At 41.1% G+C, this 24,600-nt stretch overlaps 1 protein-coding gene across 1 annotated transcript in view; it reads left to right on the forward strand.

Annotated features, from left to right (window-relative positions):
- The window catches only part of CNTNAP2 (contactin associated protein 2), a 1,111,126-nt gene extending 1,087,372 nt beyond the window's left edge, over nt 1-23,754 (forward strand). The window contains exons 22-24 of the mRNA XM_051611595.1: nt 7,767-7,997; nt 21,023-21,094; nt 23,543-23,754. Coding sequence (XP_051467555.1) covers nt 7,767-7,997; nt 21,023-21,094; nt 23,543-23,742 — 503 coding nt within the window. The 3' untranslated portion in view covers nt 23,743-23,754. The remainder of the gene's footprint in view (nt 1-7,766; nt 7,998-21,022; nt 21,095-23,542) is intronic.
- Nucleotides 23,755-24,600: the final 846 nt, after the last annotated feature.

The raw sequence follows: 24,600 nt of genomic DNA on the forward strand, positions 1-24,600 counted from the left end.
CTTAAGTGAAATAACAGAGCATCCTGGTAGATCAGCAAGAACTATCACTCTGTTGCAAAGCTGAACTCCCACTACTGATTGAGCTACTCTCTTTCCAGAATCATTAAGCTGTTGTATTTCTGGGCATAAATGGACACATACAAACAGGTCATTGTCCTAAATCCAAACAGCTGGATTTTTCACCATTTTCAAAGCAAAACTGAAATGATGTCTTGTGTAAATTGCGTAAGAAATAGTCTTTAGTAAATTGAACTGAAAAGGCTTTGGTTGTGCTGCTGACTTTCCTTTCTTTGGAAGGCATCTTCTCTCACAACCAAAATCACTTCAGTATATAGTGCTTTTCTTCTCCCTGCCCTGCTGTGTGCTACTTTGGGCAGAGCTTTCCCATTATCAAAGAAAGAAGAGCTAGGTGCTTATAACAGTTACTGAGAGCCTTGCTATGTGACAAGAAGTACCCTCAGCTATATCTTCTTTCAACTTTGAAGGACATCAATGAAAAAGTCCAAGGGAATTCATAAGAGGATATTTTATTACCTACATTGTTGTATATACCCACAAACTACTTAAAGTTCTGTTACATTTCCTTCCTAATGGAACATAATGCACAATAAATAAATAAATGCTTTGTTCCTCTCTGTATGTATTGAACACTGTGCAAGGTTCAGAATTTATTACAACTTTCTGTATCGATCTTCGTTTCAGAGTTCTGTAAAGAAAAAAATGTACAGATCAGCTAGAATAGAAAAGATATTCAGCAAAGATACTCAGTGTGTTTACAAGGCCAATGTGTAAAGCAGTCTTTCCACATATGGCATGACTATACTGGTATGGCACAATGCTGTGTTGGGTTATATAGCTTTGTGCTGTAGAGCCTTGTGTACGTGCGGATCATCCTACAGTCCTCACATGGGGAACTTTACATCAAATATTTCTGTTTCATCTATCAAAAACCTGCTCAGGGCTATGGGACCAAACACGTCTTTTTTTCTGCTAAATCAGGCTGTCATTTTTCTCTTGTCTTTCTAAGTGATACTACAGGAATGCATAAAATGAAATGGTAGAATTAAGTGGAGCTGGACCCCTCCAGCAGTTGTATAGCCTTTTGTGCTATTAGATGTTCTGTGGCCCTTTGAGCTACTCTATAAATCTTTTACTGGCAGATACGGAAAGTAGAGAAGGGAGAGAGAGAGTAGATAAAAGCAAGATTAGGTAATGTGTCTGCTTCTACAAGTAGTTAATCAGATACATGCTAACTAGGCCAACTTTGGTAATCATCTGCACCAGATTGTCTTGTAAGAGTACCTAGGCAGGAGCCACAACCCTACATCTACAGCTAGCGTAGTAACGGCAATAAGTCTTCAAAGACAATCTAATTACACTACTGCTTATACATTTTTTACTTATACACAGATCTAGCCACATTTTTTTCCTCTGTACAATTTATTTTGCTTATTTTCTTCTAGATTCATAGAATAATGAATTTCAACTTGTTGTGTAGTTGTTAATGGTGCCTTGTGTCATAAGCATGCTTAAAAATAGATGTTCTTTACATCTTTTCATCTAGGTGGAAATGAGCTTATTCAGTAGTAGCACATAATTTTCACTAGAGAAATAGTATTATTTTCATCACTGTGTGGTGTTTCTGCCACAGCTGTGGGAAATAAACTCTGAAATAAAAATGAGTAACTACAGATTAAATTCCTGTATCTTTTTACTGTTAAAGAAATAACAAAACACAAATAACAAGTAATTGATGTTAGGTAGGTCTTCAGTAAATGAAGATAAAGCAGGTTGATAACTATGTCCTCTTGGATTATGGGGGCTTCAAATTGCTCCCTGTGCCTGTACTCCAGCTCAGAGGACTGGGTACCCAGCAAACAACTTTTCCTACTCCTAAAGACTGAGGCAAAGAAGGCGTTAAGTACTTCAGCCTTTTCCTGATCCACACACACATAATTGTCGGAGTTGGAAGGGACCTCTAGAGATCATCTAGTCCAACTCCCCTGCTAAAGCAGGATGGCCTAGAGCACCTTACTCAGGACTGCATCCAGGTGGGTCTTGAATGTCTGCAGAGAAGGGGACTCCGCAACCTCCCTTGGCAGCCTGTTCCAGTGCTCTGTCTCTTGCACAGTAAATATTTTTTTTCCTCATATTTAAATGGAACTTCCTATTTTCCATCTTGTGCCCATTGCCCTTTATCCTGTCACTGGGAACTACTGAAAAGAGTGTGGCTCCATCCTCCTTGCACCCACCCTGTAGATACTTAAAGGCATTAATAAGGTCTCCCCTCAGCCTTCTCTTCTCCAGGCTAAAGAGTCCCAGCTCTCTCAGCTGTTCCTCATAAGGGAGATGCTCCAATCCCCCAGTCATCTTTGTTGCCCTCTGCTGGGCTCTCGAGTAGTTCCCTGTCTCTCTTGAACTGTGGAGCCCAGAACTGAACACAGTACAACAGATGGGGCCTCAATAGGGCAGAAAAGAGGGGGAGAATGACCTCTCTTGACCTACTGGCCACACTCTTCCTTATGCACCCCAGGATTCTATTTGTCTTCTTGGCAGCAAGGGCACATTGCTGGCTCATGGATAATTTACTGTCTACCAAAACTCCCAGATCCTTCTCCTCAGAACTGCTTTCCAGCAGGTCCATCCCTAACCTAAACTGGTGCATGGGGTTCTTCCTCCTCAGGTGCAGGACCCTACACTTGCCCTTGTTGAGCCTCATTAGGTTCTTCTCTGCCCAGATCTCCAGCCTGTCCAGGTCACACAGCCCTCTGGAATGTCAGCCACCCTTCTCAGTTTGATGTCATCAGTGAACCTGCTGAGGATATGCTCTGTCCCCTTGTCCTGGGAAGCTGAAACCCCTGAAGAGAACAAGAACATACTAATGTTGCTTTTTAGGTAATGGTAATACTATATATTGTAATACTTAACACTAGCTTATATGCTGAAAATTAGGACAATGCAAAGTGCATCTCCCTTTATTTTAAAGCATGTAGCTGTCATCTTCTTGTTCTCCCTTCTTTGTTATAGGGACAAAAATTAAATTTTAGTCATGACAACAAAGGCGTATTTTGTTATATAATCATTACACTCTCCAGGGATGGGTTTATGGCAGGTTCAAATACACAGGCAGACAAAGTATAATGGCCTAACTTCAGACAATATCAGTGTGCTGAGCCCTGTGGGACACACATGGGAAGGTGTGTTCAGTTAGAAAAGTTGATCCATCCTGTTCTAGCACTAATGTGATGCAAACTGGTGTGAAATTGTATGAGATGACTCACACAACCATGATTTATGGAATGTTAAAAACACAGATCTTCAGCAAGGTGCCATGGTAAGGATTTTTGTTGTTGTTGCTGTTTTCATTTTTTTCAGGATTTAGGTATCTGTCACTCACAGAGTTAGAGAAAAATAGTGCTGATGCTGAAGCTGCTAAAGTAGCACCATCATATTCAAGGATTTTTGTTCTTGTCATTCAGGATTGTGAGTAGGAGGCTATTAGCATTGTTGCGTGAAGTTCCACACAATGTATTAAAAAATGAATAAAAGGTAATCATTAAACCACTGCAACTGTTATTGACAGTAGTTACTGTGTTTGAAGAGAAATACAGTCTTCTAATTGTTCCTTAGATTATAAGAATTAATCAGAATTGCAGCTATTCACTGAATATAGCATTAATATTTTATTCAAGTAAAAGACAGTGAATATGGTGGTGAGATAGGAGCCTTGTCTGAGTGCTGTGGTTTACAAGAAGTGTTGAAATGCATAAACTCTGGCTTTTGTTCAGCTTTTCTACTAAGTATGGAAAGTGTGTGTGCATGTGTGAGTTTTTTTACTTACTATCATATTTTTGAAGGAGATGATGCTGTTTGGTCAAGCTGTTTTCTTAAAGGAGAGTTTGATGAAAGACCCACGTGACAAATAAAATTATTTTAATATATTAAAGCTAGTCTCTAGCTGAGTCCAGAGCATGTATCCATTTTGCCACAGGTGACAGCTTGTCACAACTTGTCAAATATGGCTGTAATGTTGATACAGGCTGGATACGCACTTGCAAAGAAAAAAACATTCTCAAACAAAGGAAAAAGGAAGGTGAGGGGAGTAGAACAAGTCCCTTCTTGTACAGTGGCTTACTTAAAGATCTAATGCAAGTAATTTTCAGATGAAGCATCTTCCTTTTTTGTCTTCGTGCTAGGTGGAGGGTGGGACTTGAATGTTGTATGTTTATATTTTGAATATGGTTGCAATGACAGAAAAGTTATGGTTTAATTCTGTGTGAAAACCAAAAAGCTGTTTTAATCATACTCAGTATTTATCCAGTTTCCACTGGTTTTCCCCTACTTCATGTTTCATGTGTAAACTCAAAAAATAAAGCATACCTGAAACTGCTTGTCTGGTTTGTAGCCTGGAAACTCTCAATACTTTTAGGAAAAGCACTGGCATATGTAATCATGATAGTTTTTAGGAAGCCTGGTCAGCAGCTAGACCTCATATAATTGTTGCTAGTTTGGTTAGAACTGAACATAGATTCATCCGAAAGGTTTGTATTTTCTGATAACTCTAATTTGATTTTTTTGGTAGCAAGTCTCAAACCCAGATGTCCTTTGTTTCCCAGTTCTTCTCCAAACTCTTATTATAAAACTCTTCCCCTCTTTCTCCTCACACCTCTCAGAAGAACCCTCTTTCTTTTTTTTTGTGACACTATCTTGTGATTTATAGACACAATTTTTTTCCAGAAGCACCATTTTTCAAGCTCTCATCCTGGGAGCCCTGGTGACAGAGGATATAAAGAAGGCAGAGGTGCTGAACGCCTTCTTTGCCTCTGTCTTTACGCCTGCAGGCTTTCCCCATGAGCCCCAGATTCATATAGCCCCAGAAGAAGTCAAGATAGAGGAGGAGTTTGCCACGGTAGATGAGGATTGGGTTAGGGATCAGTTGAGTAATCTGGACATCCATAAATCGATGGGTCCAGATGGAATGCACCCAAGGGTGCTGAGGGAGCTGGTGGAGGTCATTGCTAGGCCACTCTCCATCATCTTCGGTAAGTCATGGGTAACAGGAGAGGTGCCTGAGGACTGGAGGGTAGCAAATGTCACACCAGTCTACAAGAAGGGCAAGAAGGAGGACCCAGGTAACTATAGACCGGTCAGCCTCACCTCCATCCCTGGAAAGGTGATGGAACAACTTGTTCTTGTCACTATCTCCAGGCATATCAAGGATATGGGGGTCATCAGGAGCAGTCAGCATGGTTTTATCAAGGGTAAATCATGTTTGACTAACCTCATAGCCTTCTATGAGGAAATTACTAGGTGGATAGATGATGGTAGAGCGGTGGATGTGGTCTATCTTGATTTCAGTAAAGCATTTGACACTGTCTCCCACAGCATCCTTGTACATAAGTTGATCACGTATGGGTTTGGAGATCACGTAGTGAGATGGATCAAGAACTGGTTGAAAGGAAGGAGTCAGAGAGTTGTAGTCAATGGGGCAGAATCTGGCTGGAGGTGTGTGACCAGTGGAGTCCCTCAGGGGTCGGTACTGGGACCGGTGTTGTTCAACATCTTCATCAACGACCTGGATGAGGGTATAGAATGTACCCTCAGCACGTTTGCTGATGACACCAAGCTGGGAGGAGGGGCTGACACACCAGAAGGCTGTGCTGCCATTCAGAGGGACTTAGACAGGCTGGAGAGTTGGGCGGGGAGAAACATGATGAAGTTCAACAAGGGCAAGTGTAGAGTTCTGCATTTGGGGAAGAAAAACACCATGCACCAGTACAGGTTGGGGGCTGACCTGCTGGAGAGCAGTGTAGGAGAAAGGGACCTGGGAATCCTGGTAGACAGGAGGATGACCATGAGCCAGCAATGTGCCCTTGTGGCCAAGAAGGCCAACGGCATCCTGGGGTGCATTAGAAAGGGTGTGGTTAGGAGGTCAAGAGAGGTTCTCCTACCTCTTTATTCTGCCTTGGTGAGGCCGCATCTGGAGTATTGTGTCCAGTTCTGGGCCCCTCAGTTCAAGAAGGACAGGGAACTGCTTGAGAGAGTCCAGCGCAGAGCTACAAAGATGATTAAGGGAGTAGAACATCTCCCTTATGAGGAGAGGCTGAGGGAGCTGGGTCTCTTTAGCTTGGAGAAAAGGAGACTGAGGGGTGACCTCATTAATGTTTACAAATACGTAAAGGGTGAGTGTCAGGGAGATGGAGTTAGGCTTTTCTCAGTGATGACCAGTGATAGGACAAGGGGTAATGGGTGGAAATTGGAGCATAGGAGGTTCAAGGTGAATATGCGAAAAAATTTTTTTACTGTGAGAGTGACAGAGCACTGGAACAGGCTGCCCAGGGAGGTTGTGGAGTCTCCTTCACTGGAGACATTCAAAACCCACCTGGATGCGTTCTTGTGTGATGTGCTCTAGGTGACCCTGCTCTGGCAGGGGGGGTTGGACTAGATGATCTTTCAAGGTCCCTTCCAACCCCTAGGATTCTATGATTCTATGATTCTATGATCCTTGTTCCTGTCTGAAAAACTTGCCTCTGAACAACCTGGGGCTGCTCCCTGTTCTCTGTCCCTGGGTTACCATCTTGCTTTGCTTGGATCAGTGTTAGTGGGATTTTTTTTTCCACTGGTTTCAAGGGCCTGACCTTAACTCCTCTTCCTGCTGACCCAGGAAAAGGCATTTGAAGCATTTCAGTGTCTCTCTGGAGCACCAGTCTTTGGTACAGCACAAACGTGATGCTGCCATATTGTCATTTTCATTTATGTTGTGCTGCCATAGAAGGAAGGAAGCCAAATTCCTCACTGCCATGTGAATATTATATTAGACACTGCAGTGAGGCTTTGAAATGTTAATACCCCTTCTGGTTCAGCCAGCTGACAGAGCGCTCTGGGTTTATTTTGGTTGTGACTCAGGCTGTCACAACAGGTCCTGGCAGAATTAAAACAGCTGTGAGCAGCCTGCAGGTTTCTGGGTAGCAAGGGCATGTGCTATGTTTTATGGATACCACTTTGGCATCATTTTAACTAGTGTTGTAGAAGGGAGGGAGGTGCCTTTGAGGGATGGCGGCTGTTTTAGAGACCAAGGGCAGAGCCCCATGCTCCTGCTTGTGCCAGCTGCCAGCTGGCCTATCAGCCCATGGTGGCAAGGTGTAAAATGGCCAACTTGTGGCAGGCTCTCAGCCAACCCAGGCTCGGTTGCAGAGGCCTTGGAGCTTCGGCCTGAGGAGCACTCTGCTCCTCAGCCTGCAGCAGGGGTGGATGGGTTTGTGCCAAAAGGATTCATGGTCTCCTGGTGGAAGGATGCTTGGCCTGGTGAGGAGACAGGAGGGGAACATGAGTGAACACGAATGGTTCCTGCCCGCCAAGAGGGACTGGAAGGCACCAGGCCAGAGTGAAGGAAAGGGTATCTCTTGCAGCAACAGCTTCAGCTGGGAGAAGAGATCCTGGCAATATCTGTTCCTCTGCCTTCTCTTTTGCCGCCTCTTCTTGGGGAAAATATTTTCTTCCCTGGCCTTTTGTTCTCTGATGACTCCTTCACGCCTTCATTTTAATGATAGCATAGCAGGAAACCAAGTCACATCAAGGCCTGAAGGTTTCCATCTGTAATGAAATGTAAAGAAACCTGGCAGGGTCTGACACATTCCCAGTCTCCTGAGAAAGAGAAACTTGGGATCTGAGCTCTGGGAGTAGAGTGTTCAGACCAACCGAACTTTCCAAAGCAGTTAATTGTCTTGATTAATCTTTTGGTTTTCTTCCTCCTTGATTTCCCACAGAAATTGGGAAGATTGACCAAGATATATATAAATACAACACCCCAGGATTCACTGGCTGCCTATCAAGAGTACAGTTCAACCAGATTGCTCCACTCAAAGCAGCTCTGAGACCTACCAACGCCTCCTCTCACGTCCACATCCAAGGAGAACTGGTGGAATCCAACTGTGGAGCATCTCCACTCACCATCCCACCAATGTCCGCCGCTACCGACCCGTGGCATTTAGACTCAGGTAAGCTGTGGTGCATGCCACGTTAGCTCAGCAGAGCAGTTCAGAGAAGAAGAGTGTCCCCCCTCTGTAAAGAAAAACAAACCAAACTAGATGTGATTGCAAGATAACTGTAGGACTGTAATCACAGTAGGAAATGCAAAGCTAGAATGACAGAGATTTGCCACTTCTAAATGCAGTTACAGGATATTTTTCCTGCCTTTTTAAAAAAATCTGCTTTATTTTTCTTTTCCATAAGATTTACACTGTTTGAATGTTGAGTTTTGACCTAGCTGCTGTGATAACACTGTCACTGTAGCATTGGGTATGTAGACAGCAAAAGCTTTTAAAGTACAGCTAAATAAGGTACAGTAGCATTTCTTGTGCTGTATTCCACGTAAGTATGTATATTGTAGTAAGCTTCATACAAAGAAAGTAAATCTAATTTTAGGCATAAATATATTTATGTAAAGTGCTGATTTGTTTTCTGAAGTGTCTGCTTTCCTGTGGCCACATTTAATGGGAAATCCCATTAGTCATGATTGCATTCATCTCTGAAAATGCTGGAAAGCCAAAACAGTTTGCTGAACCCAGCAATCTCATCCTGCTTTGTGACTGACAGTCTTCAAAGTGTACATTGTGCCTAATTTTTCAGGGTTTTTTTCGATTTTGCTTCTTGGTTGTCAGGTAAATACTTAAAAAAAAAAATATCTGTTCAGTTTAGATGTATGGGGTCAGGTGTACATTGTATTTTTGTCCTCATTCTGATTTCACTTGTAGTAGTGTAAATTAGAACCTGTCCTGGCAAAGTTGATGGATTTGCAGCGGTATAAAATCAAAATTCTGGAGAAAAAACTGGGTCCATAATGATTTAGATACTGATTAGTCTTTGTCTGATGTGCTTGGAGAGGCATCTATCTGACAGCTTTTTTTGAGAACTGAAAAATGTTGCAGGAGGGGATTAAAGATAATTGTCTAAATAAGACAGACAGACCAGAACAGAAATGTAATGATCCTTTCACCTCTAAATTACAGTGCTAGATCAGACCTTGCAGATAATTACTAGATGTTAAGCAGGTCCTGCCTGACAGGTGACCTACATTAAATGTTTGCCTTTAAACTCTTCTATGTAGTTACTGCAGGTAGGCCTCCTGCAGCAAAAGAATTTGAATGCCCTAACAGGCTAAAGGGAAGATCATGAAGACACACATTAGTCACTTGTAGTTGATCCTTCCTTAGAGACAAGCTCAGGGATTTATCAATAAGAAACCCTGTTGATTTTCTTTCCAGACAAACGGGCCATACAGCTTTCTTGATTCATTTTCTTGCACTTTTAGTTAGACTTGAATTCACCCATCTTTCATATTTACAGTATTATTTACAGTTATTTTAAAATTTATTTGTCATTGTAAAAATGCCACTTCCCTTCCTTCCCACCACCTGGCTGGTCTTTTGCCATGCTACTGGGTGGGGCATTATCTTAAACCATTTTCTTATTCAGCTTAAAAGTATTCTTACAATGCATAGTCCTCTCTTGTTGGTATGACAATCCTTTCTTGGTGGTGATGAAGTACAGGAATTCAACAAGTAATTTTTTTCTAGAATGTGACTTTCTGGTGATTTAATTAAAAAAAATTTGATAATAAAAGCCAACAGATCATCAATATAATTCCCTTCCTGTGTTTTCCTCCCCTTTGTATTTTCTCAGCTCATGTCAGAAAATGCAATTTGCCTTGGTTAAATCAAAAGGAGTCTAAAAAGGAAGGAAAAAGAGCCTGCTCAGTGACCATTTTATTTAAAAATTACATGTCCTACCTTTATATGTTTTCTAAACCCAGTGAATTACCTCTCTGGCATATATTTCAAATCAAGATTTATAACTGCATGCGTTTAATTATATTAGCATGTATTTTAATATTTATTACTGTAGCATATGCAAAAGCAAAGCTAATCACAAACAGTTTTTTTAATATCTCTCAGTTCAAATTAGCTAAGATGTTTGTCACTGATAACTGACACCTTGCTCATTGTAGAGAAGCTAACAAAAGCCCAAACAGGTTACTATTTTTATAATAAACTCCCACACCTAAAATGCCTTGTACTTAGAATATGCATATTATTGGGGTGAGATTGCTCATTTTGTGGGTGTTTTTATCTAAGATAAAGGTTCTGCAGTTTACTAATTAAGTTTCACTTCCAAACTTTTCTTATTTATACAAAAAAGATAAAAGAAAGCTAGTATATGTATGTGCCTCTTCATTTTAGGTAAAATGTGCTCCAGCTTGCCAAATTACCCATTTTGAATTTAGTAAAGCAGGAGAGGCAAGGGACATACCACAGCTGACAAACCGTGCCTTAGCACCTCAGAGCTGCCATGCCTGTAGCTGCAGGATGCGTTTGTTCGGAGTATGAATGGAATGGCAGCTAGAGTATTTAACACAGGACTTAGTTAAATCCATATACTTAAATCCATGGCTTCAATATATTAGGAATTAAATGGAGCAGGGTTAAACGCTGCCTCTGCAGTCTTCTTTCAAGTGGTGTGACTCTTTTTTTGACTGCGTGTATTTAAACCCTGAAAGCTCTTTATTTTGTGGAAGGTGAAAGCCCTTTCAAGAATCAACAGCTTACTTTGAAATCTACATTGAGCATGTGTGGCAAAAACATGGTATGAAGACATGACACCGTCATCAAGATCAAAATGACTGCCTGCAGAATTAAATCCCTTTTTGTTACAATTTCATTCCTCTTCCTTTAGCAAGTGATGGCAAGAGAAGGGAGTGGGAGGGCTGAATGCTGGCCATACGATCCACGCTCACATTATTGGCCAGCTAATTGTCTTTGTCAAGTGAAAGATAACAGTCCATTTCTGGAGTAAGAGGAAGTGTCACTCGTGTTACTGGTGACAGTGCTGAAAGTCACTTTCCCAATTCAGACGCCATCGATTGTGTTGCCATCCCACCCTCTGACCACTGGTACTTCCATCTCAGAGGCACATCAGCAGCACCTGAGTCAGATTTGCACTGGTATGGATGTGGCTGCCGAGACAGGAGACAGGAAATAGCTCTTGCCCTTGTCAAGGGCTTGTTACACATGGTAGCACAGTGGGAAGGAAGCATCAAAGGCATTACTTGCTGGAGCATGGTGATGCCACCCTGAGAATGATCTTAGGTTACAAACATGAGAACAAAAGGGTCTTCTGGCCATAGGCATTGGCTGCAGACTTTGAAAGAGTTCTGTACACATCAGTGAATCCAACAGCAGGAGAATTAAAATCAATGGTAACATCTGACGCAGCATTCATTCTCTCCTCTAAGGGACAGCAGGGGAGCAGGGTCACTTATCTGGGCGTCCTGCAAGGGGCAAGTGAGTTGAGCAGGAGAGATGGAAGAGGTGCACTACTTTTGTTCGTGATGCAGTTAAATTTGGTGTTAGCAAAATTAGAAATAGATGTTAAAGAAATTGCTGGAATACAGTGATGCCCCTTTTTCAAGCATAGCAAACAGGGTTAGTTACCTGTACTGCAGTCAGAGAATTATGCTGGATTCTATCTTTGAAATTATTGATTTCTCATGGTGGCGATTTTTTTTTTTTTAATTAACGTAGCATGTAAACATTGGAAGGCTCTTTGTCTGCCAGTAAGCTAGTTTATTATTTATGTTTCCTATACAAGAGACAGAAGATGCACTTGCAGCCTGCTCTGTGGGCCAATAGATTCTTCCACTGCCAGATTTTGGTGCATGTCTGTGACCAAGCTTCCTCTGCTTACAGTGACCAGCTTTCATCCCCAATTGTCCCAACTTGGAAGCTGATGTCCTTCACTGGAATTGTTTTCAAACAGCAAGGTAGCATGTTTTTTCAGACTGTCGGGGATTAAGTGTAGCAGAAGCTCCTTATTCTGTTTTTAGCACCAAGTGTTTCTTGCATACAAGAGGGTAAGTGGTAAACACTGAGATGCAAGAGATTCCATTTTTCTCCTCCCTATTAAGCAGCTAACTAGGAAGAGCATCTGTCTGAAATTTGGCACAATCAGTGTTCCATCCTTAAAGGGCTTAATTATAGTGCTTGAGTTAATGTAAATCTCTCTTATTGATTTGGAATAAAAATGCCTCCCTCAGTCTCATCTAATTCCTTCATACAATTATGCATAGCTTTCTCTCATCTTTAAGAATATGTAATTTCAATGTGAAATGTCTGACACTGTCTAGTGTATCAGACAGCTGACAGACTGCCAAGCTTGTAAATTCTTCTGGCATTCATTGAGAGGCCAGCATTGTTGCTATTTCATAAGCAGTGATTTGAATGTTAATTCTGTTACTGAAGTCAAGACAAGAAGGTGGGAATGTTAAAGAGAGAGTGTTTTCCATCCCCTGCAAAAACTATAGTTTTTCCACAAGTACTAACTTTAACTATGAACATAGGGATGGCATAAATAAGGAAAAAAATGGAGTAGAGAAGGAAGCATTTCGATGACTGAGCACCTCAAGTAACGGCTTTTTTTTTTTCCTTTTCTTGGGCTGAAAAGCACTTCACTTCCTGTGCAAGAGGTTATTCTAGACTACGGTCAGGTCATTACAGCTACTAAAGTTTATTTTAGATTTAAACTCTCCAGTCTGACACATTTTTCATCCACAATCCAAACCTTTCTTTTTTTTGTAAGTGGATGAATGTTAAAAGTGCAGAACCTGATCTTGCTGTTCATATTCTGGCTATGAGAAGCCCTTTCTTCCCATGACCTCAGTTAATAGAGTCCATCTCTTTTTTTTTCTCCTTTTTGTACCTGTCTTAAATTAACAGGCTTGTATGGTATTCTTGTTCATTGTGTTGGCTTTTTCACTTTTTGGTTTTATGTTTCTTTCAAGAATTCCCTGTGGGTCCATTAGCAGTGATTAGCTATATACAGTTAGCCTTTGATCAGCACTTAACTCTACTGTTCCTTTGAGAGCACTGAAGCATTTCATATTCTACATTAATTATAAAAGGAAGTATTTGTTTTTCTTCCTTAGCAGGTGAAATATAAGCACTGTGCATAAAATTTTCATGAAAGTGATAGCCTAGGCCAGCACGACTAATACACTTGTCTGGAGTCATAGTGAGACCAGTGTCAGACAGACCTTACCACCAGGAATTAAAAGACAGATGAGTTCAGATCTTTGATGGATGGGGCTGCTCTAATGTGCTGTAAATCAATTGAAAATTTGGCATAGCAAATGTTCATGATACTACCGAGACAGAACTTGCTAATTTCAAACTGCACATAAACACAATCCAAAAGTGATCCTAAATGTCTGCACTCCTTTTAAAGTAAGGAAGTAGTAGTATATACTGTAGTATATAAGTACCAGTTACTAAATTTAAAAAAAGTTTAGGTCCTGCCTTCCTGCTACTTTGTATAATTACCTGCTTGTGTGCAAAAGAACATGTAAAACTTACTATTGGGAAATGACCATACAAAGGGAGAAGAGGGGAGAATCACCTAACCCCATCCCAACAGCCAGTGCAGGAATGTTGTCCCTGTTTCTTATTTAATCTAGGACTGATTTGGAGGAGTTTGAACTGCAAGGATGGGTCTCTTAATAAGGCCCAAATTTGTCTGTCCCTCTGCTAGGACTTTTTTAAGACTAGAGGAAAGAATATTGTACTTCTCTCTCAGAGCAAGCCATTCATAAAACTCCATTTCCTCCTCTCCTCACAAGTATGGACAGCAAAGTTGGCCTGCAGAAGGAAATTAAAGGACTAATAACTCAGCTGATTCAGAAACAACTATCTTGACTTATTGGGTTGTCGACTTTTGTGTCTAGTGTTAAGAATTTGTATTGTCCCAGTTCATTGACTAGAAAGTGTTCAGTGAATTTTCCCCCAGTGCTGCCATTGTTCATTGTTGACATTTCCATTGTTCACACCAAAATTCATTCTTTTTTTGATAGAAACATCAAACAGCTCCGTCTTCTAAAATCACCACTTACTTTCCCACACTGTTCCAGTCATTTGCATACAGAAAGGCTGTTCAGAGGACAATGTTTCTAGTAAGCCATCACTTCAGAGGATTTTTTAATTTATACTCATTTCACATTGGAATAAAAAGACATGACTGGAGAGTCTTCACACCAAAATTTTAAAAACACAGGTTGTGTGTTTCCCATCATCTCTGTGAATGTCACTCTCTCTCTGCAGGACTTACCAGAAGCTGTCAGTAAAAACATGAGTCTTGGTGAAAAATTCTTATGAAAGAAGTGCAATCCTTCTGAGTGTTTTTGGTGTAACAGAACATGCCTAATAAAACGTAGTTTAAATAATTGGTCCAAATAGCACTAATGAGTTTGAAGACTTATTTTTCCATTTATGAAGGTTTTATAATGGTTTTGTTTCCCTTCTATCCCCCTCAGCCAAGAAAGCTGCAAAGGATTAAAGAAATTAGTGGATTTTAATCCAATGTGCAGTCTTTCATGTTCCAAATATTTGCATTATTGGTGACAGAGAGAAGAAGATGACATTTTTAAAGTGAAAAACCCTTATTTTTCCTCTAAGCTGCACATCTGTTCTAGTATATATTTCTTTATCACAGAATCACAGAATCATCCTGGTTGGAAAGGACCTTGAAGATCATCAAGTCCAACCATAACCTAAATCCACCAACCATAATCTAATCTACCCGTTCAGTGCTTAAATCATATCCTTAAGTACCGCACCTATATTTCTTTTAAACGCTTCCAGGGTTGGTGACTCCACCACCTCCCTGGGCAGCCTGTTCCAGTGTCCAACCACTCTTTTGGTAAAGAAATTATTTCTAATATCCAGTCTAAACCTCCCCTGGCGCAGCTTCAGGACATTTCCTCTCACCCTGTCATTACTCACTTGGGAGAAGAGGCCAACTCCCACCTCACTACAACCTCCTTTCAGGCAGTTGTAGAGAGCAATGAGGTCTCCCCTCAGCCTCCTCTTCTTCAAACTAAACAATCCCAGTTCCCTCAGCCTCTCCTCATAGGGTTTATTCTCCAGACCTTTCACCTCTTCTCTGGACATGCAACTCGACATTTTTCTTGTAGTGAGGAGACCAGAACTGCACACACTACTCAAGGTGTGGCCTCTCCAGTGCTGAGTACAGGAGTAGTTTCAGATGTGTTATGGAGTGTACTTCTTGTAATATCCTGTAACATGTAAAAAAAAATTAGTAATTATGTGACTGCAGACTCCTATTTCCACAAAGGCAGAAAAATGGTTCATTTTCAGGGATATACTTGTAGCCATCTGACACTAAAGTTGAGGCATCACTAATTCAGGGAGTAGTGATTGACCCCATTTAGCGTACTAGAACAAAAATTACCTTTTACAAACAACATGTTTAAATACATAGTTTAAATATTTTGTGGTTGGCTAAGTGTGGATTGGGGTTTTTTTTTAATTGGAGGTGTTCAATATTAAAAATTACTTCAGCTACATTCTCAGTTCTACACTTAAACTGAAGCCAGTGAGACTTCAAGTAACCTCTAACAGAGTTTAATGTTAAACAGTCCTCCCTCAGAATCTGCTCCCAAATGCCTAGAAAAGCATGAGCAGGGCTGATTTTCCTTCTTTCTCTGTGTTCAGCTTGGAGAAGCAGGAAAAAAATTAGATGTATTAATAAAATATATAGAGAGATGTATATAGCAACTTTCGATACAAAATTTACCCTGGCGGCATAAAAAGATACAGCATTTTTAATATCACTTTGTATTTTTTTCTTCATGCTCTGAGTTTCTATAGTTTACTTGTCATGGGAACTCTTCACAGAGCCAAAGGCAGGAGGAGAGCAATAGGTGAGATGGGCATGGGCAATGGGATGAGCAAGGAAGGACGACTGAAATCTATGAGCTGTGAAGGTCACCTTTGATGTAGGGCTGTGTAATGGAGTTGTTTACTCCTGCTCCATCATTTCTGTGCATGTGTTTAGAGTTTCTCTTGTAAGTTCCTGGAGGAGGGGGAACATGACACTGACTGCATGTTAGTTTGTACTATCAAGAGCAATTAGTTTCTGTACTTACAGTCTGTAATAAGGAGTACTCTGTAATTTCAAACCATAGCAGTAGAGTCTCACCTGACCAGCAGGGTTGACATAATTTGACAAAACACAGCCAGAGAGCTTGCTTTTGTTTTCCTCTGTGGTATGGTCCTGTGGAGAGCTAGACTAGTGAATGGATCTAGTTTCTATCACTTTCTCAGAATCCTAAGGTGTCAGTGAGTGTTTGCTGTCTTTGCAGGCTCAATTATTGGATGGATGGCTGCAAATAGAGTTAGGAAGAAGGAGTTATATATTTTGTTCTCTCACTGTTCTTCTGTTAATCAATGCCTTGATTGCTGGGAGGTTTCTGTACGTTGTGATCACCAAATCCAGTTCTGTCAGCAGCTTCTCTAGGATGTATTTTGAGATCCATTGTAAAAACTCTCCCTCTGAAAAATGGCAGATGCAAAATCATGCCTACTATAATGAAGCAAAATTATCATTCACTCTGTTAAATCAACCACATTTGTCATCTTTAACATCTAATTCTAGTTATGGTCTGTATATGTAGTTACATCTCCCTTTCCCTTAAGTGAGTGCTGCTGCATTGAAGCCAGCTGTGCCAATGACCATGCTAAGCATGCTAGGTTATAGTAAATCTCCTACTGCATTTTTGTGGTCATCTAGATGTCATTAAAATGATGGGCAAAATATGGTTTTTGCCTGCAATCAGTCTTTAATTACCCTTTTAGGTGCTGCTAAGTTCCTTTAACCCCATTTACCCTGAGACTAATAAGAGAAAGTTGAAAAGTGCAAAACGTAAGTTCAGACTGTAGATTTACTCTGGTTATTGAACCTATGGCCTTGTGGCTCATGAAGAAGAGACAAAGCAAAGTATGCTGTGTCCTTTTACATAAGTTAGCTTCAGGATGATGGTGTTTGAAGCAAACCTGATGGCCTGCTGTGGAATGACAGGGTACAAAGAACATACTTGCCCAGCTTGGATTCTGAAAGAGAATCAGGCAAAGTAAAGTTCAAAAGCCACAGATGAGCTTAGCTTTTCCTAGTACAGTTCAGTGTATCCCTATATTAGCTGTAGGGTTTACAAAAATGCCTTTGATGTGTCCTGACAGCAAACTGATGTCTCTGTGCCACAGCTGCATAAGCAGAGGATTTCAGGGAACTGGCAACACATCTGTTGGGCCAATAAGTAACTGTTTTTGAGGACAGATTAAAAAGCTCTTTGCTCTTTCTCTGCTCAGAGAAACCCAGGGAAGATTCAGAAAAAGCTCCTAAGGTAAAGAAGCCTTTCCAGTACAGTACCCAAATTAGATAGGAATCAGCTGTTCGAAAGCAATCTTTGTAGACCAGGTAATAAAGGAAAAACTGAATAGCCCTATTCATGGCCTCAGCTAACAATTAGGTAGTACAGTATATGGACCAAAACTCCTGCAGTATCCTCCCCACACTCACCTTATATTACACTCACAACCAGCTAGCTGTCCAGAGGAGCCTTGCAGAGTAACTACAGAGAGTAACTGCAGCTCCGTGGCACCTGTTTGCTGTGAGCAAGTCATGACTTAAAGCTGTCAAGGTTCAAGTATCAGGCAGTGCAAAAGGGCTTGCTGGGACATGTAGTTAGAATTAAGGACACGGCAATAATGGAAGACTGAACAGGAAGGTATTCCCAGCTGTGGCAGAGAAATGACTTGTCCATTATCAACTCATTTGTACTTCATCTGCATATTATAGCCATGCAAGCCAGTTATTATACCACTTCGATTTAGATTCCCATGAAACACGAATCACCAGTAACCAGTGTCTGACCAGACATTTTAGAACATTTTAGGAGTTAATCTTTGCAACCTGTGAACAGCACTCTATAGTCTTCTGTGAGTTTATGAGAGTATCAGTATTACTGTTACCCTTTTGTCAGGCTGCTCTAACATGTTCTTTCCTCATCTCATTGCTGAATTTCAGCAGCAATGGAAGAAAGAATCTCATTATTTGTCTTCCTGACAAATTTGCTTAACAGTGCCAAGGAATGTGACAGTAGTAAGGTCAGAGACAAATCACATGGTTGAATGACATAACTGCTATCTGAAATACATGCACTTGGTGTCTGTTGGTGACAGTACTCTGTTAAGCTCACCTTTGAGGGTGAAAGGATGTGCCCTCATATGGTCTCTTCTGCCTAACTACTGTGACAGGAGTTACCCTTTTGCAGTTCTTAGACTCTGGTCTGTAGGTGTTTTGGATCATTTCAGAAGCTACTGCTGCTAAGAAGAATTTCAAGGGAACTTCCACCTAAAAATGAAAGTAATGAGTTCTTTTCTTTCTCTTCTTTCCATCTGTGGTAATACATTCAGCAAAAAACTGGTATAGACAGTTCTGCAGCAAAAGCTATTCTATAACCCCACATTTGGCTGAGATTTTAGATATAATTTTTCAGTTAAAAAAAACCTCATAATATCAGTCTCCTGCTGACACAAGAGTAATAGAACAGGCATTCATGAATTATGGTGATTATATCTGCCAACACTGCCACAGGTGCTTTTACAAAAAGACTCATGAATGTCTAATCTCCTTTTTTCACTACAGCATTTCTGGTTCTTCAGTGGTTGTGGCAGGGCACAACTTACACAATCCAATGGTAAACTCTTGTTGAAATAGGTTGTGTCCTGCCCCCAGACACATGTTCCTGTTTCCTCTTCGAGATGAGTCTTAGAGTGAGTCACATCTGCTTGTTGATCAATGGACATCTCCTTTTGAGTGTGTGTGATGACAAGATGCAATGGAAAACAGCTTTGGATGGAGGTATCATGTCCAGTCCTAGCAGCAGCTCTCAGATAAGATTAAGGATGTAGCTTTACATCATGCTTCATGTTACTCATTATCCTGTGGTGTACTTCAGTGGCTACTGAACATCATAAGCTGTGGTCTTCCATCTGCCAGGAATCCCTTGTAGCATAGCTGATGTGATATGGCAGCCTACGAGGGATCATACTGCCATGAACAGCAGCTTTCCTCTTTCTTCACGCTTCACTACTGCCAAGGTCTTTCAAACAAATTTTTAAAAGAAGATAAAATATACTATTCAGTTGTAAGGGAAGGGGAAACTATGACCATTGCTGATTTTAGGATTCCTTATGTGGGGACACAGGAGAGCAACTCCCAAGTGGCAAGTGGTAGGACTTTTTAACTGCCTGTGGTATTGCACCTATCACAAGGGGCCTCGTTTTGGGTTAGAATGGCAGAGAGCAATTTCTTGAAATTTGGTAAATTAATACTTTTCTACAGTGTTGTTTGGCTCTAGGATTTTCCTTGAGGTGCAAGGAGGGCAGGTTTAAAGTTAAGGTTTATTTTCCCACTGCTAGCCCTTCCCTTTCAGCACTGCAGGGATAATATTATGGTCCCTGTGCCAAAATGTCTCTGTAGGAAACATTCATGGTCCTGCACAGTAAGGTTCTCCTTTGGAGCAAAATCCACTGATTAAGATCAGGTATTTATTTATCTTTTACATTTTTTAGACTGCTGTGTTTCAGAGAGGTGCAGAAATGCTGTTTTCAGAAGCCAGAGCACCAACACATGTCAAAGGCACAAGTGCTGCTGGCCAAAACTGCTGGCCAGGCCCCCTCCACTGAGCACTGAGAAACACTCTTTTGTTTGTCTCACAGGAGACCAGCCAAAAATGAGCTGCTCAACACACAGCTGGTTCAACTCTCCCCCAGAGTAGGCATGGAAGGCTACTCTAGCCCCAAACCTCTTTCCAGGCCCCATGGCGAGCTGAAGCCATTCATTCTTTTGTGCAGCTGCTTTGCGATAAAAAGGAACTTTATTATTTATTTTATTCCATATTAACAGAATTCCCTTAGCCAGTTTTTGGTTGCAGTGATTGCATCACTAGCCCATAAAGGCAACTGTTTTCTTTCATACAATGTCACCTAATCCATCAAGCAAGAAAAGTACAGGTGAGTTTTAAATAGCGACCAAAGTAGTAATTAATATCCTGGGTTATTTTAACTATTTCCAGTTACATACTTTTAACAACGATTTCTCTAATTCAAAATCAAGGTCATAGTCCAGTGGCAAAGAAGGGAATGATCACAACCACTCACCTAGCTCCCTGGACTGATTTAATTGCTTCTGTGTCTAGTTGCTATGTCTGACTGTAAAGAAAAAGCTGATGACAGGTTAGTTGATGAGCTTGCCCTTGAAAAGCCTCTGTGATGTATTCCAGTGGTTAAAACCAAGATTAGTATGCAAATTCTACTTTAAACCTGTCCTGATTCTTCCATCCAGCTCTGCTGCAAGGAGGCTCTCCTTTTTAGGTCACTAGCAGATGAGCACTGGTACATCTGTGTTTCCTCTCCTCAGCTGTCTGCTGGAGGCTCTCCTATCCCAGAGGCTCTCCTGCCTGCCATGCCTCAGCTCCTCCAACTCAGTCTTGCATCGCAGCTCCAGAGCATCTCCAGCAGGGGCTAAGCAGACACATTGGGCTTTCTCCTAGAGTAGCAAAGGTGCTGGCACGTGCTTCTTCGGGTAACTGCTCTACAGCTCTGACCAACAGAAAATGCAGTCACTTGCTTACATCAGGCTGTGCAGCAGCAAAAGAGAGGGCAGTTTTTCTTTCAAAAAGCTTTGCAGTTGTACCCAGTGGCTGTCACAAAACCCTGGAAACTTCTGAAGCCTTTTGCAATGACAAAAGCGAAAATCTCTATAAAAATATGTATGATCACACAGTTTTGAAAGAAAGGGTTTTGTTTGGGTTGGTGCTAAGGAAACTTATGTTAGTGGAGCAACAAAAAAATACCTCCTGCATTAACAGCAGTGCTTGCCAAAAGGACTTTGTTTTTATTTTACTTTTGCTAAGAAGAGGAAGCAAGAAATACTGATGTATTGCGTAAGACAACAGCGAAAGTTTTTTTCTTCTCTTCTTCTTTAGGTAAATATCTAGGGGTCACAGTTTTCTTTGAATTATATCTGAGGATATTGGATGTATTTCTGAAATACTGTGTGATACTTATACTTATTGCTGTTATAACATGAATCTTTCATTTCCTATTTACAGCCAGTGCTGATTTCCCATACAATGGTCAAGCTATAGGAGATGGAGTTAACAGAAACTCTGCCATTATTGGAGGTAGGAAAACCATCTACTTTTCTAAGATACTTGGCAGTATGACTGTGACAGCTGAATTGCTGTTGGTAGCATATTCAGGCTATTTGCCAAGAGCTGACTGTGTGGGAAAACTACACCTGAGCAAAGTTAAACAGAAGTTTGTGTTAAGTCCATGCAGGTATGTTGTCCTAGTGAAATGGTTTGTTCTCACTTAGCTTGTCCCCTCTGATTCAGTTTTAATCAAATCAAAATACTGATATTCATAATCCACATATTAAGCATCCATATGGGGAGCTACTTTGCAGTAGTTACTTACATTAACAGAGTAATTAATTTATATGAAATGGCAAGAACATTTTTCCAGTTGCAGCAAAATCAACATTAATCTCTGTCAAACACTATTTGCTCCACCCTTGACAAAAATCCCTCATGATCCCCACCTTGTTTATTAAGGGCCAAATTCTGCTGTAACTTATGTGCCAGACAGTGCCATTCAGTGTGATAGGTGATGTTAAGTAATACCAGAATTGGAATTTTGAATTAGCATTCCATCGAAGCTGCCTCCAGAAATAAGGTTCCTGATTAATTGTGTACACAATATGCGGTTTTCTCTGCCCTGTCCTGTAGTATGAAAGTATTGCACCATAACTTTCCTGGGAGAACTATGCCACTGTGTTGTCAGTTATTACTTGAAATAAGTAAAATTTGGGGAAAAAGCACATTTGGGAAAAAAATCACATAAAAGAGATCATAAGGAACATGCAGACTAAAAACAGGGCCTAGATAACAGTGAAACAGTAAGATTTAGACAAAAGCAGATTCCAATTAGAGAAAAACAATCTCCAAGTAGTCAACAGCCTGGCCTTGAGACAGGCCTGCAGGACACCTGCAAGACAAACGAAGGGGATGGAAAGAAGCACTCCCCACAGCTTATCTTGTTTACAGCCTTGAGCACTGGGGAAAAAAACACTGAGTAATTGAAATCACCATGTCTATATATTAATGAGCCATTAGCATATGAAAATTCACAGCCACAGGCTAGAGGGACCCCTGCTAACAACAATCCCCCCACTCTTTGAGCAGTGAAATGCTTGAGCATTGACACTTGAAATGGAAGCAAGGAATTAGTTGACCCATCATGTGTGCCAGTGATAGACTAAAGTTCTTTCTCACATTTTTGGGTATAAAAGTAGCACTTGTGTTCAGGAAACTGAGCTTGCTTTGTGGAACACCACCCTGCTCCCTTTTCTGTGCAGAGCTGGATATTAAAGCAAATCTCAGCTCTTGTGTGTGGATTGGCTTGTTGCACACACGGTAATGGCCCTTCCTTTTGGGACAATGACTACATCAAATTCTGAAGGCCTGTGAAAAAGAAATTGTAAAGATCGGCCTAATAGTTTTCAGTCAGTTCTAAATGCATACAAAATTAAATACTGGTGATGGGTTTTATCATGTAAAGCAACACTGACTATGGTCTAAAGGAATTTCATATTTATTTCTTTTCCCTGGCCCCCTCAAGCGTCTTTGTTGCCATATCCAGCTTTGGATTTGTTGCTTTAGTTTTGATTTGCTATGTTATTTTTACTTTTTAACTTATATTTTTATTACTACTTAAAACTTTTATTTAATATTTTGAAAACTTACAGTACTAAAAGGATACCATTACATTCCTCAGAAAAATTTAGGCCACACCTGAACAGCCTGGCTGTCTAATGCATCAGTTAACAAAAGCGGAGTATCATAATCCTAGCTGATGAAAAGATTATTTTTTTTAACCTGAGAATTTGTATCTTCATCCTGGAAGATCCTCATGCCTGTAGAGAAGGGCAAGAAAAAGGAACATGGCTCTTTTAGTACATAGTTAGCTATGCCTGAGAGGTTAAGGTACATGAGACTTCTCCATAGCAAGGCTGAACCCCAAATAGACGGTTGCAGGGGGAGCAATTAAGGATAGGTCTGATGATGAAGTGATTACATCTGTAATTAAGTGGAGCCAGTACCTAATGGGTGGAGTGAGACAACAGTGAGCCAAGCCAATTTTCAAGGGCATGTTGAGAAGCTGTGATAGATTTATGTAGCCATTGACTGGAAAATATACATCAGGATGCTTCATCCTCTAAGAGCTGCGCAGACCGTGACACGTCACCATGTTACTCTGTTTTGAGAGCACTCAACACCCTCTGCCTTGTGGTCAGCAAAGCTCACCTCCTGTCTAAGTAGGTATTAATGTGGAAGTTTACCTACAGGGCAAAAGTCACTAGCAGACTCCACTCAAAGCCAATGTGCGTAGAGTTAAAACTGTATAAAAATATTAGAGTAATGGAGATGAAGCAGCTGTGGTGATGTTTAGCTGCTCAGGGGGCAGGGAGCTTCAGCTCAGCTCTGAGGAGTTGTAGGATCCTTTCTTTGTGTCAAAATCTGGAGGTGTTCTCCTTGCTACTGGCACCTTTTCTTTCCTCCTCTGTGTAGGTGTCATCGCAGTGGTGATCTTCACCATCCTCTGCACCTTGGTGTTCCTGATTCGCTACATGTTTCGCCACAAGGGAACCTACCACACCAACGAGGCCAAAGGGGCAGAGTCAGCCGAGAGCGCCGACGCTGCCATCATGAACAATGACCCCAACTTCACGGAGACCATTGATGAGAGCAAGAAGGAGTGGCTTATCTAAGCCCATGGGGATGGGGCCTGGGGTGGGATATCAGCTGGGCCAGGGTGGGACTGGGATGACTTTTGCAGTGGGGAGAGAACACTCTGCGTCAGACGCTTGAGCACACATATGGTAAAAAGATCAGCACAACTGGAGGAGCAAGTGACAGGAAAACACCACTGACACTGGAGGAAAAAAAAAGGAATATCTCAAGCATTTAAGAAAAAAATACTTTTTAATATTTATTTACAGCAAATTGCCCCTTCCATATCCAACTACAGGAAAGAGCAGTTTTGCAGCTTCGGCATTGGTTAAAATTTTCAGTAATACCTGTCTATTTTTCTGTGTGTTTGGAGGTGTTCTGGATACCTGCAACAAGAAGTGGGGCTGGTTTTATACATTTTTTAAAAGCTCTTTAAAACATGGGTAGTTCTGTCCTGAGAAGAAGTGGCAGACCTTTCTTCCCAGTGTTGTGTTCCTTCATGGCTGGCCACTTCACCACAGTTTACCCTCAGCCCTGCACCTTGACTGTATCACTGTTCATTTTGGTGGCATTGAACCGAGGGTTCAGGGCTGGGAGAGGGACAGGGGGGGTGAGGGTTCATGCCAATCATGCTCACCAGTTTTTCAACATGTCATCAGCCGTGCCAACCCTGGCAGGATCCATCTTCTTGACCCAGGCACTTTGTTGATTGCATACAATTCTCATCAGTGATGTAAAAATACTGTTGTTACAATGACTACGGCTACCAGAGAGGATGATCATAAAGCACAGGAAGCTTTGAGGTTTTTTTATTATTATTATTTTGTTAGTCTCTGAGGGAGGACGATGCTGTGTGAGTCTGTAGACTTAGTCTGTTCCTGTGTCTTTGGCTATGG

The sequence above is a fragment of the Apus apus genome, chromosome 2, assembly GCF_020740795.1.
Source record: "Apus apus isolate bApuApu2 chromosome 2, bApuApu2.pri.cur, whole genome shotgun sequence".
NCBI classification, from domain to species: Eukaryota; Metazoa; Chordata; class Aves; order Apodiformes; family Apodidae; genus Apus; species Apus apus.